This window comes from Anticarsia gemmatalis, chromosome 27 (assembly GCF_050436995.1).
Source record: "Anticarsia gemmatalis isolate Benzon Research Colony breed Stoneville strain chromosome 27, ilAntGemm2 primary, whole genome shotgun sequence".
In the NCBI taxonomy this organism is placed as follows: domain Eukaryota; kingdom Metazoa; phylum Arthropoda; class Insecta; order Lepidoptera; family Erebidae; genus Anticarsia; species Anticarsia gemmatalis.
Genome location: NC_134771.1, coordinates 2,532,593 through 2,552,822, shown reverse-complemented (window position 1 = coordinate 2,552,822; position 20,230 = coordinate 2,532,593). Strand labels below are relative to the sequence as shown.

Below are 20,230 nucleotides of genomic sequence, written 5' to 3'. Positions count from 1 at the left end.
TACATACATACATACATAATGTTACGATTTTTTCAGAAAAGGGTATTCGTAATTCAATTTAGCATAAACTGAATAAAGTAGAATGCTTGCTCAAAAATCGATCCAGCGATTTAGTAGTTAAAGCGAAACAGACAAACAAGTAGACTTTCGCATTTATTATAATTTATATTAAAGCATAGTCTTAGTTCTGGTTTTGTAAGATCATTTAGTAAAAAGATTTCGTGTAGGACATACGTGTTTTGTGATAATTGTTTGCAAACATACAAACAAATTTGCAAAAGTGACTTTTTAATTATGATGGAACAACCAGGACTATTTAGAAGGTATTTATTCTTGACTACTTATTACCGGGACTTTGTTTGCGTGAAAAGGTTTTCAGGTGTAAAAATCATCATTTTAAAGATATCTTTGTGTAATTTTTCTTTAAAGTTCAAGTTCATTATGTTGAGGGAAAAAGAGTCTGACTAATATTTTTTTTTATTCATCAATCTATTTATTGCAATAAGTAAGTTTTTTTTAGAAATGTCGAAAAACCCCCGGTTCCTAAGGCACATTTAGCGGTAGTTTATTTATTCAATAGCGTTTAAACTCATATAAAAATGACAGTTTGAATAGATAAACTACCGATAAATGCGAAAAACTAAGCGTAAGTGATGAATAATTTATTTCAAATTTGATATTTTTTCGTGTAATAAGAATTAATTAAAATCAAATGATTAATTTAAACTAAGAGACATCTTCATGGGAACTAACACAGCAAACATAGATTATTTTACGTGTTAAACTCGTAATTACATAATCTTTACAAACTTAAAACAACTATGTACCATTTTTTTGTAACGAAAACTTGTTTAAAATTTGTATAGGTACAGAATAATTTTTCTAAACTCTTGAGGCTGATTCTTATCCAAGGAGGTTCAATGCATTTCCAAATACTTTCACTTTCCCCGACCTGGGAACCGAACCTGAGGTCTCGCGATCAACAGTCATATACACAACCGACCAGACCAAAGAGACAGTTTTATAAACAAGAAAATACCACTTTTTGCACGACCTGGGAACCGAATCTGAGGCCTCGTGTTTAGTAGTCATATACTCTATCAACCGCACCATAAAGACAGTTTAATATAAATTAGAAAAGACTAAAAACTTTTTGCTCGACCCGGAACCGACCCTGAGACTTCGTTATCAACAGTAGTATACTCTACTGTCTAGACCACAGGAGAAGTCTATAGTCTAAATACAGTGAGGGTCACTAACAAGGTAGCCTTTCTAAATATATAAACTTTGAATTAATTATTTCAATGTAGAGTGCTTTAATTTAATTTTATTTGCCTATAAAACTGATTTAATGGCTGGCCTTAAACCATATTAAAGCCAAACTTATTATTTCTATATCCCAAAGTTTCACATTAATGATAATTAGTGAATTACTTTTGCCCGCGACTTCGTCGGCGTAGTTTGTGACTTAGGATAACATTTTCATACAATTTTTCGTCCCCTTTTTATCCCCTTAGGGGTAGAGTTTATCAAATTCCTTTCTTAGCGGATGCCTACGTCATAACACCTACCTGCATGCCAAATTTCAGTCCGATCCGTAAAGTGCTTTGGGCTGTGTGTTGATAGATCACTATGTCAGTCAGTCACCTTTATATACATACCCTCTTCTTCATAGACGCACTATAAACCTATTTTAGTTAAACAACTACTACAATATGTTTTCTCGCTCTTTTATTTCGCTAAGGAGTGAAAGAAACAAAACACTTTATAAGCATTTCATAATTGCATATATTTTTATGAATAAGAGGGTTAGATATACAATATACCCTTAGCGTTGGATAGCCAATTTCCAACTAAATTAAATTGGGTTACTAGTCCGACCCAGCATTTAAATAATCCGCTCTCTCGGGAACAAATAAGAAGCATAGAAAATCCTAGATTCGCTCATACGGCCGGATGCAAAAAGGCCTTTAATAAACAGCTCTGAATTATCATGCTGTCTTAGTTACTATGACATAATATATTATTAGGTCGAGGAAAAAGTCTTTTCGCATTATAGTACGTATGAACTTTTAATAAAATCTTTTCTCTGCACAAAAATGCTCGATATTTAGGTACCGCACACTGAAAAAAACCTAATAAACCGTGTACTCATTTATGATTCTTGAAGCCAAAGAGATTGTATTACTAGTTCATACATACTATAATGCGAAAAGACTTCTTCCCCGGCCGATATTAACTGTCTATCATGATTTATGAGAAACAGTCTGGTGGCAGTCAGACAGCGAAGTCTCAATAATATATTCCCGTTTTAAACCATTCGTACGGAATCCTAAAAAGTAACAAACAGGATTTATAGAAATCAAGTTCCTAAGACACAAATTATCTTGACCTTTTGCTAAGTCTAATACAATAAAAATACAATGTTCGTGTATTATATAATTTCCGTGTATTCTAATGTATTTTTCCTAATTAGTTACTTAAGTAATTATGTGTATTGTTTGAAGAATTCATTATGAAAATATTTGTTTTATATATTTTTAACAATTAGACACTTAATGATGGAAACTAAATTACATATTTTGTTTCGAAAATAATGGTTTTCTTGTCATCTTTTTAGGTACTATCTTTTTTACAGAGAACCAAAAATGTATCACAAAAAATAATATTTTTACAAGATGCGGTCTGAATGGTAGTGTTTGTGAATGATAACCAGGTCTGGGATTCGATTTCCTGGTTGGGTAACGTGTTATTGTTTCAATTTATCTTGAAAGGTTCTCAATAGTAGCCTAGGTACTCAATAGAGTAACGTTTCTGGTCTGAAGTACTGGGATCGCCTATTACATGGGTCGAACATTGCAAGCTAGCAATGTGTTTTATATACTTTGTCTACATGTTCGGGTATAACAGGCGAGATTATGAAAAAAAGACCTTCTGTTTGTTTTGAGATGAAACCAATATAAGAAATTACGAGTAATTATTCGCACTTACAAGTATTGCAGTGAATTTTTCTTGAGGCGTTTTTTCGTCTTATTTTAAAATTAAATTCATAATCGAATAACTCAACTCCTCCCTGATTTGTTACTGGAGATCCTTGCTAAATTGAAGCAAAAATATGCTGGTTTTTTGTTAAAAACCCTGACTATATTATACCTTTCTTGATAACTACAGAGCCGAGACAGGCTGGTATATGTTTTCAGAAAACTTCAAAGCCCACATTAACCTCGTAATTTTTCAATATTTCAGCCACCTTCCAAACCCTATATACCTTCGTATGCTGGGCTACACGACCACGCTGATCGTCCACCTAACCAACGCTGTATACCTCATAGAGCTGTACCAAGGAGACATACTGAAAGATCCTGAAATTTATTACTTTCAGAAGTATCAACTCAGATTTCTTACTATATGGAATGTTGTAAGTATATTTTGTTCACGTTAAGCATGTGTGTCGCAAATTGCACTTAGGTGGGTGACCGTAATACGGTAAATAATAAAATAAAGTAAATTGTGGTTCAGTAAGAATCTAAAATCAGCGGTACATACTCATAGAGAAAAGGTATTGAGTTGAGGAAAATTGCACTAACAGCAACATAATTGGCATATTCTTGTGTCATATCAATGAGGATCTGTGGTTGAGTCCAACCAATGGACGCTATTAGACATATCAACAACCATGACATTTATCTTTCCTCACGATGTCTCAAATCTAAAGTGTTCAATAGTATTGTGCGCTTTGAATATCATATAGTAAGTATATGATCGAAAGAATAGTAAGTATTTAAAAAAAATCCTCAACATACATATATATCAGGAGCTATTATAAAATTCTCTTAAGGGTAATCACCCAAACCACAATTTCCAATCTGATACTACGTTTAAAGCTCTCCAAAGAGACCTTCACACCTTAACTTGTCTACTTTGATATTTATTCAGTCTTTTCAAAATTCCAGTATACCCAAGGCATCTACGCTGCCCTCGGTTTATCCTGTGACGTCCTGACACTAGCCAACGAAGGGAAAGACAGCTCCCTACTCCGGACCCTCAGGAGTATCAGGGATCCAATGTTCTCTGCCATCGTTCTTCCTTATACTAGCGTGAGTATGAGTTTAACATTATGCAACTCTCAGCTTTAAATGACTGCACGTTTGGCGCAGTGGTTAACGAGATCACCTCGTTACAATGACCGCCAGGCCTGCGTGTGAATCCCATCTAGGACAAATATTTGTCTAACAAGCATGAGTTCTGAATTTGCATGTAGATATGGAAGATCGGAACAGTTCAGTGATTTGAACTTCATCAAATTTCCTTAGCTTTTTAAAAGAACTACCGAATACTTTTACCTTGGATAACTTGACATTTCGGCGCTGGTTCCACTAGCCGTGGTCTAAAGTCGATTGTCGGTCTGTAAAATTTGTGCCAAAACGAGAAACAAACATTACATAGATAAAAAGTACCATGCGTATTCCCAATTACGCAGTTACCTCTTTTCAGTTCATCTGATTCTTGAACTCCTTTTTCTACGGATGTCTTAATGTATTTGCTTTTATTTTAATAATGTTATTATATGCCTTACTGACGGGACGTGGCTGGTCACTAATGGTTTACTAGTGCGATCTACTTAGTACCTGTGATCTACAATAAATACACTTTGACTGCTACAACTAAAAATATTTTTCTCAATTCCAGGCCGTCTTCACTATCTTCTGGACTTTACACCTATGGGATCCGAACCTCGTCCTCCCGCCTAGTATCATCAACACACTACCGAGTCTATCCAATCATGTGCTCCACACGTTTGTCCTACCCTTCATGTTATGGGAGGTAGCTTTCCGACCAAGAAAGGTTCCATCTTCACATCTTTTCAATTTAGTCGTAGTGCTGACTCATGCGGTTCTGTTTATCGGCACGTGAGTATATTTTTTAAGGCCTGTTAATTATTCAACTAGATTGCGAACGTTTGTCTTTGTCCATATAAAAGGCCAAGAAAAGGACGGTGTAACAAATACATACTTTTTGTGTTAATTAAGTTAAGTTATAACATATCTGTATGCTAATAAGAACGACTATAGAGACGTATTTACGTGAGGCAAACTTTGGCAAATACATTTATTATGTAGAAATTAGAAGGTTAAAATAGGAGATTGAATAGAAAATAGAATTTGGCTGAGTGGGCTAAATATTCAGCTCCCACATAGGTGGCTAACGGCTCTTAGTTGTTTGGAGTGCTAACCTTTTTCTCATTCCGGGAGGAAACCCTCGTCCAGCAATGGGACAGTAAAAAGTTAGTTTTATATAAATTCCAAAAGCATTAACGGCTTGGACTGGGTACAGATAATTCATATCTAATCAAAGTTCCACCGATCAAATAGTCAGCTAAAGCTTACCTTAGATTCTAGACCACATGCCTGGGAATTGAATAACCAGTCGGCAAATTATCGCTACTCCTACTAACCATAACCATTTTTATTTTGTTTTCAGATTGTTCTACACACAATACGACACGGGTCGGTTTCCCTACCCAATACTAAACGCTATCGATGGAACCCCGTACCTTTATATATTCTTAAGTACATGTGTGGTATGGCTTCTCACGTCTTATAGAGCACAATGGTATGTGACGGAGTATCTATGGGGTAGTAAGGCGAAGAAAGAATTATAATAGGATGAGTTATGTATGAATGAAGCAAAATAAGTGTGTATTGTACAATATTGGGAAAGAGGTGTATTTTTTTCAATATGCTAACGACCTTGCAAGGCTAGGTGTGCGTTAACTTTGACAGATAATACGCACCTTCCTCTAGAATCACACTACCCTTTGATGAAAAGTGCGTTCAGTAGATTTGAGTTAACCGCAAACAAATAGAAAATGCATATGTTGTGATCAATGTAATCATGTAGAATTAGCAGTTTTCTGATAATGTCTGTTGTCTGGGTGGTAGTGTATATAATCGCTGATCGCTAGGTCCAGGGTTTCATTCCCATATCAGGCTACAAAGTTACGAGTTTTTCAAAATGAATATTAGATTATTTTCAAAGTTGCCCGAGGTTTGATAGCGTGCCCGGTATGTGCCTAGGTAAGTGGCGTTACGTGATCTCTGCCTAGATACCTAGACCTACATAGGAAAAGGCGTGATTTTAACATATTATTATGTATGAAGCAAGGAAGTAAATGGAAATGCTAGGAGAAAAAAAACAAACACAGATCATATCGGTGATGTGTTGCAAAATGTCTGGATGTGAATGAGGCAAGGGAAGTTTGTAAAGATCGTAACAAATGTAATTCTTTAGTTCCTGCTGCCATGGATAAAAAGAGTGATTTTCTGTCTGTGTTTTTGTTCAGTCAGTACTGGTTTTTTTAAGCAATTAAATCAGTAACTAGACAATGAATATCATTTCCGTAAAATTAAATATTATGTGATATGGTAAAGATTTTTAATTTAAGTCATAAATATATATTTTTTTAATTATTTCGTTTGTTTTATTTTTATAATTTCGTCAAACTTGCATCTGTGCTCACAGCAATACTGAATGCGAGCAAAGTGACTGAAGAGACTCAGGTTTGATACCCAAGAATTACGAATTGCTTATTGATTTTCTTAATTTTGCATGGGACCGTGGAGTTCAAGGTCTCTAATTCGATACCCGAGTCAGCCTATTTGATTTTCTAATTTGTTATATAGAGGAAAATGTTGTTCGATAGAAGACTGGAGTACTGGAATTTTGATTGACCGGTGCAAAGGTCTTTTGTAAGGCGTTGCAGAGCCTCAATTCATGCTAGAGGAAAACAATTCGGAATTACTTTAGTTTCAGGAGAATAATTAAATAAGATCGATGGTTCGTTCATTGTTTTTTTTTTTAATTATTATAACCTATTATGTTTATTACTGTTCAAAATATGTATACATTCGTCCCAACGTCAAAAATCACAATCTAAGTTTATTGTTAATGTTTACATGCATGCTCGATAGATGGCGTTGGGATCGAAATAGATCGCGATATGGTTTCGTTACACGGTCAAGTATATAAACCACGTTTGTTTACAAATAAAATTGTCTCGCTCTGAGGTACTGTGTTTCAATCAAGTATCACGGGGCTCCCAAGGTATCTTGTACCGAAGTTGTACATGGTCCATGCGAGCCGAAGGGCGTTTTTGGCAGAACACATAAATGTTAGTACCAAAAGTGAACAAGAGGTGGCGTTAGTGGTATGGACGTAGAAAAGCTGTGAGTTATATTGAAGTTTCTGTTGGAGTGCTGTTAAGGACATTGGACTTATTGCGTGAGTAGTGAAAATACAAGTGGACAATCTGTGAGTACAATTAATTGTTAGAAGTGATAAAATTCTGAGACTTGGAGTAATGCATGGACTTAGAAAAATATAGTGGTGACCGTCTGGGACTTAGAATAGTTTCGATAAAAACGACGAGACGGGGAACCTATGCCCGAATTTTGAACCATACAACAACATATTCAAACACTTAGAAAAAATACTCTTGACGGAACTTAGAAAAATTACTCTTGACGGAACTTAGAAAAATTACTCCTGACGGAACTTTACTATCACCACACTTTGAAAATTTACTCTTATAGAAACTTTGTACAATTGCTGTTGGCGGCACTTATAAATATAGTAGAACAAATAGAATAGAAAACACAAAATGGAAAAGGAATTTAGGAAGTTAAATGATATCAAAGGACAGATGGAGAAGGGCTTAATTAATTTCAAGAAATCACCTAAGGAACGGATTACTTACAATTATATCGAAACGCGGCTGGAGATATTGGAAGCTCAATTGAAGAATTTCTCTGCTAAGTACGAGGGAATAATTGGCGAATGTGAAAATGAAGACTTGTTAAATTATTTCCAGGAAGACATCTATGAAAGGGTTTTTGAAATTTATTTGACGTACAAAGTAGAGCTTAAGAATGCATTGTCACAATCAAAATCTGATAGTTCTAGTAAAGACAATTGTGAGGCTAAGTCCGACAGTGTTGTTAGATTACCAAAGATAGTGTTGCCCACTTTTAGTGGGAAATATACAGAGTGGTCATCATTCAGAGATTTATTTATTTCTTTAGTGCACAATAACAAAAGACTCGATGATGTACAGCGTCTTCACTATCTAAAAACACAGTTGTCGGGTGAGGCAGAGCAATTAATTAGACATGTGCCTATAACTGAATCAAATTATAAAAAATGTTGGGAATTGTTAGAACATAGGTTTAACAATAAGAAATTTATGTCTACTTGTATTTTGAAAAGGTTATTTAGCCAGCGTAACATTGTTGTGGAATCTTCAAGTGCCTTAAAGGATCTTCTTGATGTAACTAGTGATTGTTTACACGAGCTTACCAATCTCGGAATTGATGTCAGCTCTTGGGATATTATTATTATTTATATAATAAGTTTGAAGTTGGACATAGAATCTAGGAAGCAGTGGGAACTGCATGTTAGTCAATCCACCGATGATCTACCGTCTTTCAAACAGTTTCGCGAGTTTTTAGAGACGCGTTTCCGAGCCCTTGAGTTTGTAGAACCGAAAGGTAAGTTAAAAACAGTTCATCCCCCTTTTACATCAAACGCCAAGGTAATGCATAACACTATTAATGTTTCATGCCCACATTGTTCAGAAAGTCACAAATTAGCTAACTGTAAGCAGTTTGCCAAAGAGGATAGTGAAAAGCGCCGCGTTATTGTCCAATCTTTGGGCGTATGTTTTAATTGTTTGGGAAGTCATCATACTTCCAAATCATGTCGTGTTCTATCAAAATGCCGTATATGCCAGCGTAAGCATCGTACGTTGTTGCATCCTAAAAGCCCCAGTGTTACTAGTGCGGTGGCCACGCCAGTAGAGCCTACCACCTCACATGAAGGTATATCAGAGACCCCAACTCAAGAGTTAAGTTCAAATATAGCAGCTCATTTTGTGAATGGACGAGTACAGGGTCAAGTCCTGTTAGCTACAGCTCTTATAAGGGTTGAGTCACAAAATGGGTCTTCTCAAATTTTGAGAGCATTGTTGGATCAAGGATCACAGGCGTCATTTATAACTGAAGCAGGTGCGCAATTACTTCGCTTGAAGAAAGTTGTATCTAGAACTACTATTACTGGAATAGGAGGTCATCATGGCGATATTGTCTCTAGACATGTAGTTAAAATGAATATACAATCGTTGCATGACCCTTCTTTTTCCTTAGAAGTGACTGCGCATGTACTTAGTTCACTGACTTCGGTTATGCCTGACACAAAGTTCCAGATTCATGATTGGCCAGAAATTCAGAACATTGGTTTAGCCGACCCAAGGTTTAATGTACCCAACAAAATTGACATTTTGTTGGGAGCAGAAACATATTGCCGAGTATTAAAGGCAGGATTAATCAAAAGTCCTTTAGGTTCTCCTATTGCCCAAGATACTCATTTAGGGTGGATTGTATCGGGGAAAGTCAGTAGAGTAGATAGTTCTTTAGTTTCCCATAATACTGTAATAGCGATGCATACTCAAGTTGAAGAGAACGAAATGTTGAAACGATTATGGGAACTTGATTCTGAACCTGCTTTGGATAGGAAACCGTTTACCCCCGAGGAACAGGCTTGCGAGAACTTTTATGCAACTACCACCAAAAGAGACATAGATGGTAGATATGTGGTTAAGCTACCTTTTCGATCAAAAGATCCGATATGTAAATACAGTCATTCTAAAAATATTGCTGTTAAAAGATTGCTAGGACTTGAAAGGAAGTTGGCTAGGGATGAGAAATTAAAACAACAGTATTCAGAAGTAATTAACGAATATTTATTGCTTGGCCATTTAGAAAAAATCAATGACGAGTCAGATAAAAATACAGATGGTGCAGTGTACTTGCCACACCACGCAGTGGTGAGACAAGATAAACTGACCACCAAGGTGAGAGTGGTGTATGACGCATCATGCAAGGGAACAAACGGAGTTTCCTTGAATGATACCTTAATGGTAGGACCCACTCTCCAAGCAGATTTGCGACACATTGTCATGAGATGGCGACAACATCCAATATGTCTCGCAGCAGATATAGAGAAAATGTATCGCCAAATCAAAGTTGCACGTCCAGACACGGATTTCCAAAGGATCGTTTGGAGAGAGGATTCTAGTAAAGAAATTGAGGACTTTCGACTTCTGACTGTGACCTTCGGCACATCATGTGCTCCTTATTTGGCGGTCAAAACATTGCACCAAGTTGCTTGCGATGAAGGTGAAATATATCCATTGGCTGCTGATAGAGTAATGACGGATTTCTATATGGATGATCTGATGACTGGCTGCCAATCTGAAACAGAAGTAATACAAATTTATAAAGAAATGAACAGTTTATTAGGGAAAGGAGGATTTAGGTTGCAGAAATGGACAAGCAATAAAATGAGTTTATTGGAAGAATTGAATGAAGCCTCGGGCAAGGATTTGGAGATAAAGATGGACAAAGTAACAAAGATTTTAGGACTTACCTGGAACAGAAATACTGATGAATTTGATTACTCTGTTAAAATGTCAGCGACCGCTGCACCTGAAACAAAAAGAACGGTAATATCAGAAATATCACGGCTTTATGATCCATTGGGATGGATAGCTCCATGTATCATAACAGCCAAAGTTTTAATACAAAAATTATGGATTGCTGGCATTAGCTGGGATGATGAGTTACCATCTGGACTTCAAGAAGAATGGAGACAATACAGAACAGACCTAGATAAATTAGTTAATTTTCATATTCCTAGATGGATAGGCAAAGCGGAAAGCAATGTGGCCATAGAGCTGCATGGATTTAGCGATGCGTCGAATGTTGCATATGCCGCTGTAGTATATTGCCGAATCATTAGTTCTGATGGTGACATACACTCACATCTTATAACAGCAAAAACAAAAGTAGCTCCTATAAAGCAACTGTCTATTCCCCGCCTAGAGCTATGTGGATCTGTTTTGGTGGCAAAATTATTGATTGAAGTGGCTGAAGTCATGCATATTCCAAAGGCAAATATCCATGCCTGGACTGATTCTTCTGTTGTTTTGGCATGGTTAAGCGATCATCCGAGTCGCTGGAAAACTTACGTGGCGAATCGAACTTCAAAAATCCTTAGTTTGTTGGATAATACGCAATGGGCTCACGTCCAGTCCAAAGACAATCCAGCTGATATCGCTTCTCGTGGAGCACCATCAGAAGTTCTACTAGAGAGTGATCTTTGGAAACGAGGACCAAGTTGGTTGAGGACTGAACCAGTTGAATATACAAGGCCTAACGCTATACGTACTAAAGAGGAGAGGAAAGTTGTCAAGGTCCATACGGTTAATTTAGAATCGGATTTTGATATTACCTGGGGATCGAGGTTCTCGTCTCTTCGTAAATTGATGAGAGTAATGGCATATTGCAAAAGGTTTTTACTGTCAATAAAACGGCGCAAAGATAATATTAAAGTTACACCTTACCTATCAGTTGCTGAACTACGAGAAGCCTTAGATCATTGCATTAGGCAAAGTCAGCAGCAATGTTTCCATAATGAATATGTAGCTCTGAAAAACAATGCACAGTTAGATAAAAGGAGTCCCTTATATAAATTTAATGTTTTTATTGATAAAAGTGAAATATTGCGTGTTGGAGGTAGGCTTCGTAATTCTTCTCTATCGGATGATACTAAGCATCCAGTTATTATATCACATGATTCATGTTTAGCGAGGTTAATCGTAGCTGACGCACATGAAATGACTTTTCACGGAGGACAGCAACTGATGCTTAATTTTATACGCACTAGGTATTGGATCACCAGAGTGAAAGGTATGGTACGAGCCCATATTCGTAGTTGTATTCCCTGTATACGATATGCAGCTACCACGAAACATCAGTTGATGGGGGAGCTGCCAGTGAGTAGAGTCACCCCTAGCAAACCATTTCTTAATTCCGGTGTTGATTACGCCGGACCCATTAATATGAGAGTGTCTAAAGGTCGCGGACAGCGATCATACAAAGGTTACATCTGTCTGTTTATTTGTATGGCTACACGCGCTGTGCATATTGAGGCCGTTTCGGACTTAACTTCAGAAGGTTTCTTGGCTGCATTTAAGCGGTTCGTCGCAAGACGTGGTCATTGTCGTAACATCTGGAGTGATAACGGCACTAATTTCGTAGGGGCTGCCAAAGAACTTCGGACACATTTTGCCCAGGAAGGCTCACTGTTTAAAGACATTGCGTCGGCTCTTGCAAGTTCTCACACTGAATGGCACTTTATTCCTCCCCACTCTCCTAACTTTGGAGGGCTCTGGGAAGCAGGGATCAAAAGTGTAAAGCACCATCTGAAGCGCGTTGTAGGCGACTCCACTCTCACATTTGAAGAGATGTGCACCGTGCTGTCTCAAATTGAGGCATGCCTAAATTCTAGACCGCTATCTCAAAGCAATAGCGATCCAGAAGATCCCACACCCTTGACTCCCGGTCATTTTTTGGTGGGTCAGCCGTTGATTGTACCACCCGATTGTAATTATGAGGACGCTACAATGAGTACCTTACGGCGCTGGCAATTAGTACAACGTATGGTGCAGAATTTCTGGCGTAGATGGCAACAAGAATACTTGACTCATTTCTTCCATAGATATAAATGGGCTTCGCGGATTCCTGATTTTAAAGTAGGGGATGTAGTTTTAGTAAAAGAAGACAACTTACCTCCAGCTAGATGGTTGTACGGTAAAGTTGTACAGCTGCACCCGGGTAAAGACAATCTGACGCGTGTTGTCACTATTCGGTGCAAAGGCACTGAGATTAAACGTCCAACTTCAAAGTTATGCTTGCTCCCTGTTACTGAGTAAATCTTATTCCGTGTTAGTTTTAGATTTATATTGCATGAATTTAAATTATACACTTGTTTTATTTGTTTTTAATCAACTTTGTTATAAATTATGCTGAACTTTACACTAGTTAAACTTTGTTTTATAGGTTTTGTTTTATGTTTTGTTTCTTATGAGTTTTTAAAGAGATAAATTTAACTCTAAGAATACACTGTGAAGGTGTGATAAATATTATGTATTATTGATGTTTGTCACAACATATCTATTTTTTGTTTATAACCATTTTGTTTTCACTTTGTAAGGAACATGCCGCAAATACACCGTCTGCTATTCTATATTGTAAATGTACCATAAACATATTAAAAAATACAGTCCATTGCTTTTGATGTTTATACAAATGCTGAGTTGTTCATGGTGGGCGGTATTAAAGGGATAATCATCCCTTTGGTGGGCGGTATGTTCAAAATATGTATACATTCGTCCCAACGTCAAAAATCACAATCTAAGTTTATTGTTAATGTTTACATGCATGCTCGATAGATGGCGTTGGGATCGAAATAGATCGCGATATGGTTTCGTTACACGGTCAAGTATATAAACCACGTTTGTTTACAAATAAAATTGTCTCGCTCTGAGGTACTGTGTTTCAATCAAGTATCACGGGGCTCCCAAGGTATCTTGTACCGAAGTTGTACAATTACATTAAATATTTGTTATGGACTGACTACATCTTTACTAAAAATAATTGCTTTCCTCTGGCACGAATACAGGCTCTGCAACGACGTACAAAAGATTTTTTCACCAGTCAAGCAAAATTCCTTGCATTTATTTCTTCTGACGCTGTGTCAATTTTCTGGCGAAGTTCTGATAGATTTTGTATTGATTTTGAATAGACTTTTTCTTTTATGCATCCCCAGTAAAAAATATCTACTAGATTTAGATCGGGGGAACGAGGATGCCATAAAATTGTACCACTGCGTCCGATCCATTTGCGAGGATACTCTTCGTTCAAATAAAAATAACATTTTTAATGGCAAGAAAAGTGGCAAGTGTTATACTATTTTGAAATCTTGATCAAATGCGCCAACTTTTGAAATAACTTGCCAAGGGTAGTGTAGTACATTTTTTTTTCAGTATGAAGCGTCAAAGTTGACTAACGATATTTTTGAAAAAGATGACTCACTAAAACTTAACTTTTTTTATTAAATTAACAATGTTTTGTGCATTAATTTGTTATACGATTAATAGCATATTTAATTAAGATCACGAAATTCAAAAAAACACAGCGAAATTGTAACATTGGTGATCACAGGACTTGAAAATGCGACCAAGGGTGTGGATTTTCAACTTTTTTGAAAAGTGTCTATTATTGCTGAACTAAGTGATATGGATTTTTTTTTTATTTTTCCTATAGCCGGTATGACTTGGCCTTTCATCCTGTCTCGGATTATCGTTGAGTTTTGGGACACCCTGTATATATTGGCTTAGCCTTTGTTCCAAACTATGTTGGAGTCGGCTTCCAGTTTCACCGGGTGCAGCTGGATACCAGTGTTTTACATGGAGCGACTGCCTATCTGACCTCCACAACCCAGTACCTGGGTTATAACACGATACCCTTCGGTAAGACTGGTTGTCAGACTTTCAAACTTCTGACTACTGTTAACGACTGTCAAAGATTTATAAAAATAATAATAATATATTATATTATATTCATATAAATTACATTATTGTATATATGTATATAGGTCAGGAAAATCACAATGAAATCAGATATCAGTCATAATAATGACTATCATGTATTAAACTACTGTACTGAATTTGATAAATTTTGATAATCAATATAATCCGCTTAAAATTTAAATAATAGGGTTAATTAGATACCATCAATATAATAAGTTCTTAAATAATAATACCTAATAAGTAATAAATATATTATTATAATAAATAGCGTATAACAATACTAACCTCTTCCCTTTGACTTCGTTCGCGAAACTAAAGTTGGGAAATTTTAATATTTTTTTGTTACGTTTTTACAATTTTTTATTTTTATTCTGTAGTAGAGGCCGCCCGCGACTTCGTCCGCGTGGAAACCCGTCCCGTGTAAATCCCGATCCCCGGGAACTCCGAGATAAAAAGTAGCCTATGTGTTGTCTTCAGCTACCTACATACCAAATTTCATCGTAATCGGTTCAGTAGTATTTGCGTGAAAGAGTAACAAACATCCATAAAGACACACATTCTTACAAACTTTCGCATTTATAATATTAGTAGTAGGATATAGTATCATTTTTATTTTTCTATTATTAATCAGTATGTCTGTTTTGTTACCTTGAAACATCTCTATTTCCATCAAACTTTGTTATTTATGAACAAATCTAGAAAAAAAAAACAAGTTTAACTGCATGGCTCAAATTTAGGCCCCAAGAACTAATTTGAGAATAAAATATCGTCTACGTGATCCAGGTCCTTCAACTATCTCCGTGCTGAATCTAATCAAATTCTGTTGAATAATTTAGCAATAAAAGCGTAACAGATAGACACACTCTATCTATACTAATATTATAAAGCTGAAGAGTTTGTTTGTTTATTTGTTTGTTTGTTTGTTTGGTTGAACGCGCTTATCTCAGGAACTACTGGTGCGAATTGAAGATTTATTTTACAGTTGGATAGCCTATTTATTGAGAAAGACTATAGGCTATATATCATCACGCTACGACCAATAGTAGCAGAGTATCAGTAAAAAATGTTACAAAAACGGGGAAATTCCGACCCATTCTCTCTTATGTGACGCAAGCGAAGTTGCGCGGGTCAGCTAGTTAGTTATATTGGAAATAAATACGTTATTATAAAGTATTGTATTATTTAGGTGTTAAATACCTAATACAGTTCAATGTTCGTATGAGTGACTTTGTACTTAACTATAGGATGCCTAATTGTAAAGTTCAAGTGTCGTATTAATAAAACTTTATATTCAAATCTTTATTTTGTGGTTTTACTAACTTTTGCCCGGGACCTCGTCCGCGTGGTTTGTGACTTAGGACAGAATTTTCACCTTTTTATTTCCTTGGGGGAAGAATTGATTAAAACCTTTCTTAGCGGATGCCTACGTCTTAACATCTACCTGCATGCCAAATTTCAGCTCGGTCAGTCTTGTGGTTTGGGCTGTGCGTTGATCACTTTGTCAGTCAGTCAATCACCTTTGAGTTACATATCCATACTAATATTATAAATGCGAAAGTAACTCTGTCTGTAACTCAATCACGCCTAAACTAATGAACCAATTTGCATGAAATTTGGCATCGAGATATATTGATATCCGAGAAAAAACATTGGCTACTTTTTCCCCGGGAAAATGACGCATTGCCATGGAAAAACACAGGTGGCGGACGAAGTTGCGGGTAAAACTTAGTATTTACATATTTCTAATACACACATAGCTTCGAAAAATTTCGGTGTCCCGATGTCCCAGTCGCAAACAGTGTCTCAGTTGTCCCGTCACGGGACAACTCAACGGGACTAATGGGATAGACCCAAAATTTCGATCCATCGACCATTGCGTGGAATGGTGCATACTTAGACCACTCGGTTACCAGTAATTTTAAATCGATTAGTCGGCCCAAGAGTATGAAAGGTTGAACACATGTATCAGTTCATACACCTCTGCCTACACTATCGGGTATAACTCACGTAATTATGACAAACAAATACGAATAACAATTTCATTTAATTTAAAAACAATATGATTATCATTAAGTTACATATTTAGCAAAAATAATTTGACTTGTAAAGTAGACTTAAAAGTGGTTTTGAATAAATGCATATTATTAAACGCACTAAACAGGTTTTCGTGTAAAATTTCTCGTAGTAGAGAATCGAGTTACGGTACGGTATGGTACGGTAGTATATGCGACTGCTACGGGGAGGCCTCGGGTTTGAATCTTTGGTCGGGTCAAAAGGTACTTTCCGATTTTTTTGCTAAGAATTTTTTATTGAGATTCTCCTGAGTTAGGAACTTGGGTTTGTAGACTTCCTCGGAGAGCACCCTGCGCCTGACCTCTCACTAGTCGTGTCGGGTATCCGTTCCACTGTGCTATGAGAGTGTGGTAATAGCGAGTGTACCTGTGTATTGTACACATACTTGAACATTATAAAACCTTGGCTGGTAAAAGTACCTTCACTTCCATAACACAATATCACTGAGATTCTCTATAAAAAAGCAAGGTCACCTTTAGGCGAGATCCGGAACAAAATTCTTATTTATTTTTAAATAATGTGACCTCTTTTTATTAAGAGGATTTTTTTATCTTTCTGGGAAATAATTGCCCAGAGTGGGACAATTTTGCTGGCGCTGAAGACTACTTAAATGTCCAGGGTGACACCAATGGCTTTTCGAAGTGATAATTATTTATTATAATTAATAATTATTTCTAATATACACGTATTAGAAATAATTATGACTCGTTCTAACGGTAAAGGAAATCATCATGATGCAACCTTGCAAGCCTGACAGTTCTTGAAGTTATAAAAGACCCCATCTCGCAATTGGTCAGCGTGATGGACTCAAGGCCTAACCTCTCCCTGATTACGGGAGGAGACCCTTGCCCAGCAGTGGGTTTGGGTTTAATTTATTTACTACTAGCTGACCCGCATAATTTTCCCCGTTTTTGTAACATTTGTCGTTGCTACTCCGCTCCTAATGGCCACAGCGTGATGTTATATAACCTATAGCCTTCCTCGATAAATGGGCTATCTAACACAGAAATAATTTTAAAAATCGGACCTGTAGTTCCTGAGATTAGCGCGTTCAAACAAACAAACAAACTCTTCAGCTTTATAATATTAGTATAGATATGATTCTTTAAGCATGATACATGTCTTCACCGGGTAGACAAGTAGGGGGTGACCGTAAACCACACATAGTCCAAAACGGGACGAATAGTTAAGTTAGCTATAAACGAAGTTATTATATTGAAACTGGACGTCATCTGCAAATCTTATAACCACTATAATATCACAACTATCGTTGCGTGTCATTACATTATTATATCCATTTATCTGCCATCAGAGTATAAATATAAATTATACTGTATAACTTATGTCGAGGTCTTCATAAATGATATAATTATAATATGGAATACAAAAGATTTCCCAGATTTTTCTTTTATTTTATACCTTTTACACAATAAAAAATATTTCCCAGTTTCTTGTTTTATTTGTGTACAGTAAGCTCCAAAAGTAGCTGATCATACTCAATCTTTTCAAACCCTATATACTGAAGTGTGCACATTATTCCATGGAAAGAACATTTGCCATTGATTGAAATGTTAATTCTAATTCATTCTACCTGATTTTGATCAGTTATTTATTAAATATAAGTAACACAGAAAATATGAAGTCGTTCAGCTACTTTTGAAGCTGACTGTACGATACAAAAGGGTTTCCGTAATTTTTTCTTTTATTTTTGATCAACTGATTTCATCGGATGACGTGCTGGCGTCGAAGAGACTAAATATAGAATATAATGTATACATATTATTTATATTATTATTATCATTGGACAACTCACACACGGACATTTGATCCAATATTTATGTTTAAACAAAATTCCCATCCAAATGACAACGGCGATTGAGCCAATACAAAAAAAATAAATTTAACCCATTAATGTCCCACTGCTGGGCAAGGGTCTCCTCTCCTAATGAGGGAGGGGTTAGGCCTTGAGTCCAGAAAAAAAAAATACCCATCCAAAATTCTACCGTGATGGTATAGTTTAACTTGACAACAAATATAGCCCTTCTCGAGCCTCAAGGTCACATAAAAAGAATGGATTTTATTTATATCATAGTAGTTATTTGACAAAACCGGTATAAATTAACAACTTGTAATAATCCTAAGGTTCATCGCACACGAGGCAAGATAAACGCTTATGTACTATTTATTTTCATTAAAATATACTTTATTGTTAAACAATAATGTAGCCTAAAAATTGTTTCTTACGTTTCTTGAGGGCCTACGAAGTCTCCTACCCGTACTTGGCCAGCGTGGTGAATTGTTTGTAGCTATGTTTCGAGACTAAATTAGACGCCGCATACTTCTACTGTGTCCCATAAATGTTAAAACCTATTACAATATTGATGAAATGGCTACTATTATGGAGGAGCTCGTCGGCTTACTTACCAACAGCCGCGCGGATCGATCTATGAGGCTAAGCTACGTTTGCCGAGGTAGTTCTGTGGATGGGTGACCATCTTATACATATCGAGTTTCTCCGTGTTTCGGAAGGCATGTTAAATCGTAAATCCCGGCTGGATTTTTCAAAGATCTTTAACGACTTTAACAGTAGTCAGAAGTTTGAAAGTGACAACCAGTCTTACCGAAGGGTATCGTGTAATATCCCAGGTAACTGGGTTGTGTAGGTCTTATAGGCAGTCGCTCCATGTAAAACACTGGTATTCAGCTACATCTGATGAGACTGGAACTCCATCATATTTGGAAGAAAAGCTAGGCTAATGATGATAGCTACCTTTACTATGACATATATATGTATAACTAGCTGACCCGCGCAACTTCGTTTGCGTCCAATAAGAGAGAATGAGTGAAATTTTTCCCCGTTTTTGTAACATTAATTACTGGTACTCTGCTCCTTTTGGTCGTAGCGTGATGATATATAGCCTATGTCCTTTCTCGGGTATTAAAATATATCCATACCAAATTTCATGCAAATTGGTTTAGTAGTTTATGCGTGATTGAGTAGCAGACAGAGAGACAGAGCTACTTTCGCATTTATAATATTAGTATGGATTAATACAGGTATATTATCATTAAATTACTGTAATTAGACAAACTATTATTGTCGGGAAACTGTACATAATAAGGAAAACGATAACGTACTAATTATAATCGTTGCGACATTAAATTTAATACTATTAGAATATACAGTCTAATATAGAAGCTGACAAAGGATAAAACTAGGCTAATAATAGGATAAAATAGGAAAACACATTGCCCCACTTATTTCGTTTTCAAAGAGACAATTCCTTCGCTAATAATTGCCCTTCTGTCGCGGGGACTCACCGATAGGATGCTCTTCGAAGCACGGAGGTCTGCGACCCAAATTCCTACTATATCTGAAAAATTCTTTAAAGAAAAACTTTTGGCCCGACCCAGAATTCGAACCGAGGACATTTGAGCAGCAGTCACCTACACTATCGAATGCGCCACACCGGCTGCCAGAGTTTTTAATAGATAGAGTGATTGATGAAAGGAATATGTATAAAAATAGTAGTTTTTTTCTGTGTAAAATAACTTTTTAAGCCGGGCGAAGCTGTGGCGATCCTCTAGCTAGAGACATTCGGTCGTAACTAAACAAAAACAAAAGCAGTTTTACTCGAATAACGTTTTAAACGCACCGTGTGTTCATAC

At 36.4% G+C, this 20,230-nt stretch overlaps 2 protein-coding genes across 2 annotated transcripts; both read left to right on the top strand.

Annotated features, from left to right (window-relative positions):
• Positions 1–218: 218 nt before the first annotated feature.
• On the top strand, positions 219–6,464 carry LOC142984450 (androgen-dependent TFPI-regulating protein-like). The gene is made up of 5 exons (XM_076132052.1): positions 219–323; positions 3,247–3,418; positions 3,954–4,097; positions 4,690–4,910; positions 5,482–6,464. Exons 1-5 carry the CDS (start codon positions 295–297, stop codon positions 5,660–5,662), a joined length of 747 nt encoding a protein of 248 aa, XP_075988167.1. The 5' UTR covers positions 219–294; the 3' UTR covers positions 5,663–6,464.
• Positions 6,465–7,284: 820 nt separating this feature from the next.
• LOC142984449 (uncharacterized) lies at positions 7,285–13,443 on the top strand. Its single transcript, XM_076132051.1, has one exon. It carries the CDS (start codon positions 7,661–7,663, stop codon positions 12,827–12,829), a length of 5,169 nt encoding a protein of 1,722 aa, XP_075988166.1. The 5' UTR covers positions 7,285–7,660; the 3' UTR covers positions 12,830–13,443.
• The last annotated feature ends 6,787 nt before the right edge of the window (positions 13,444–20,230 follow it).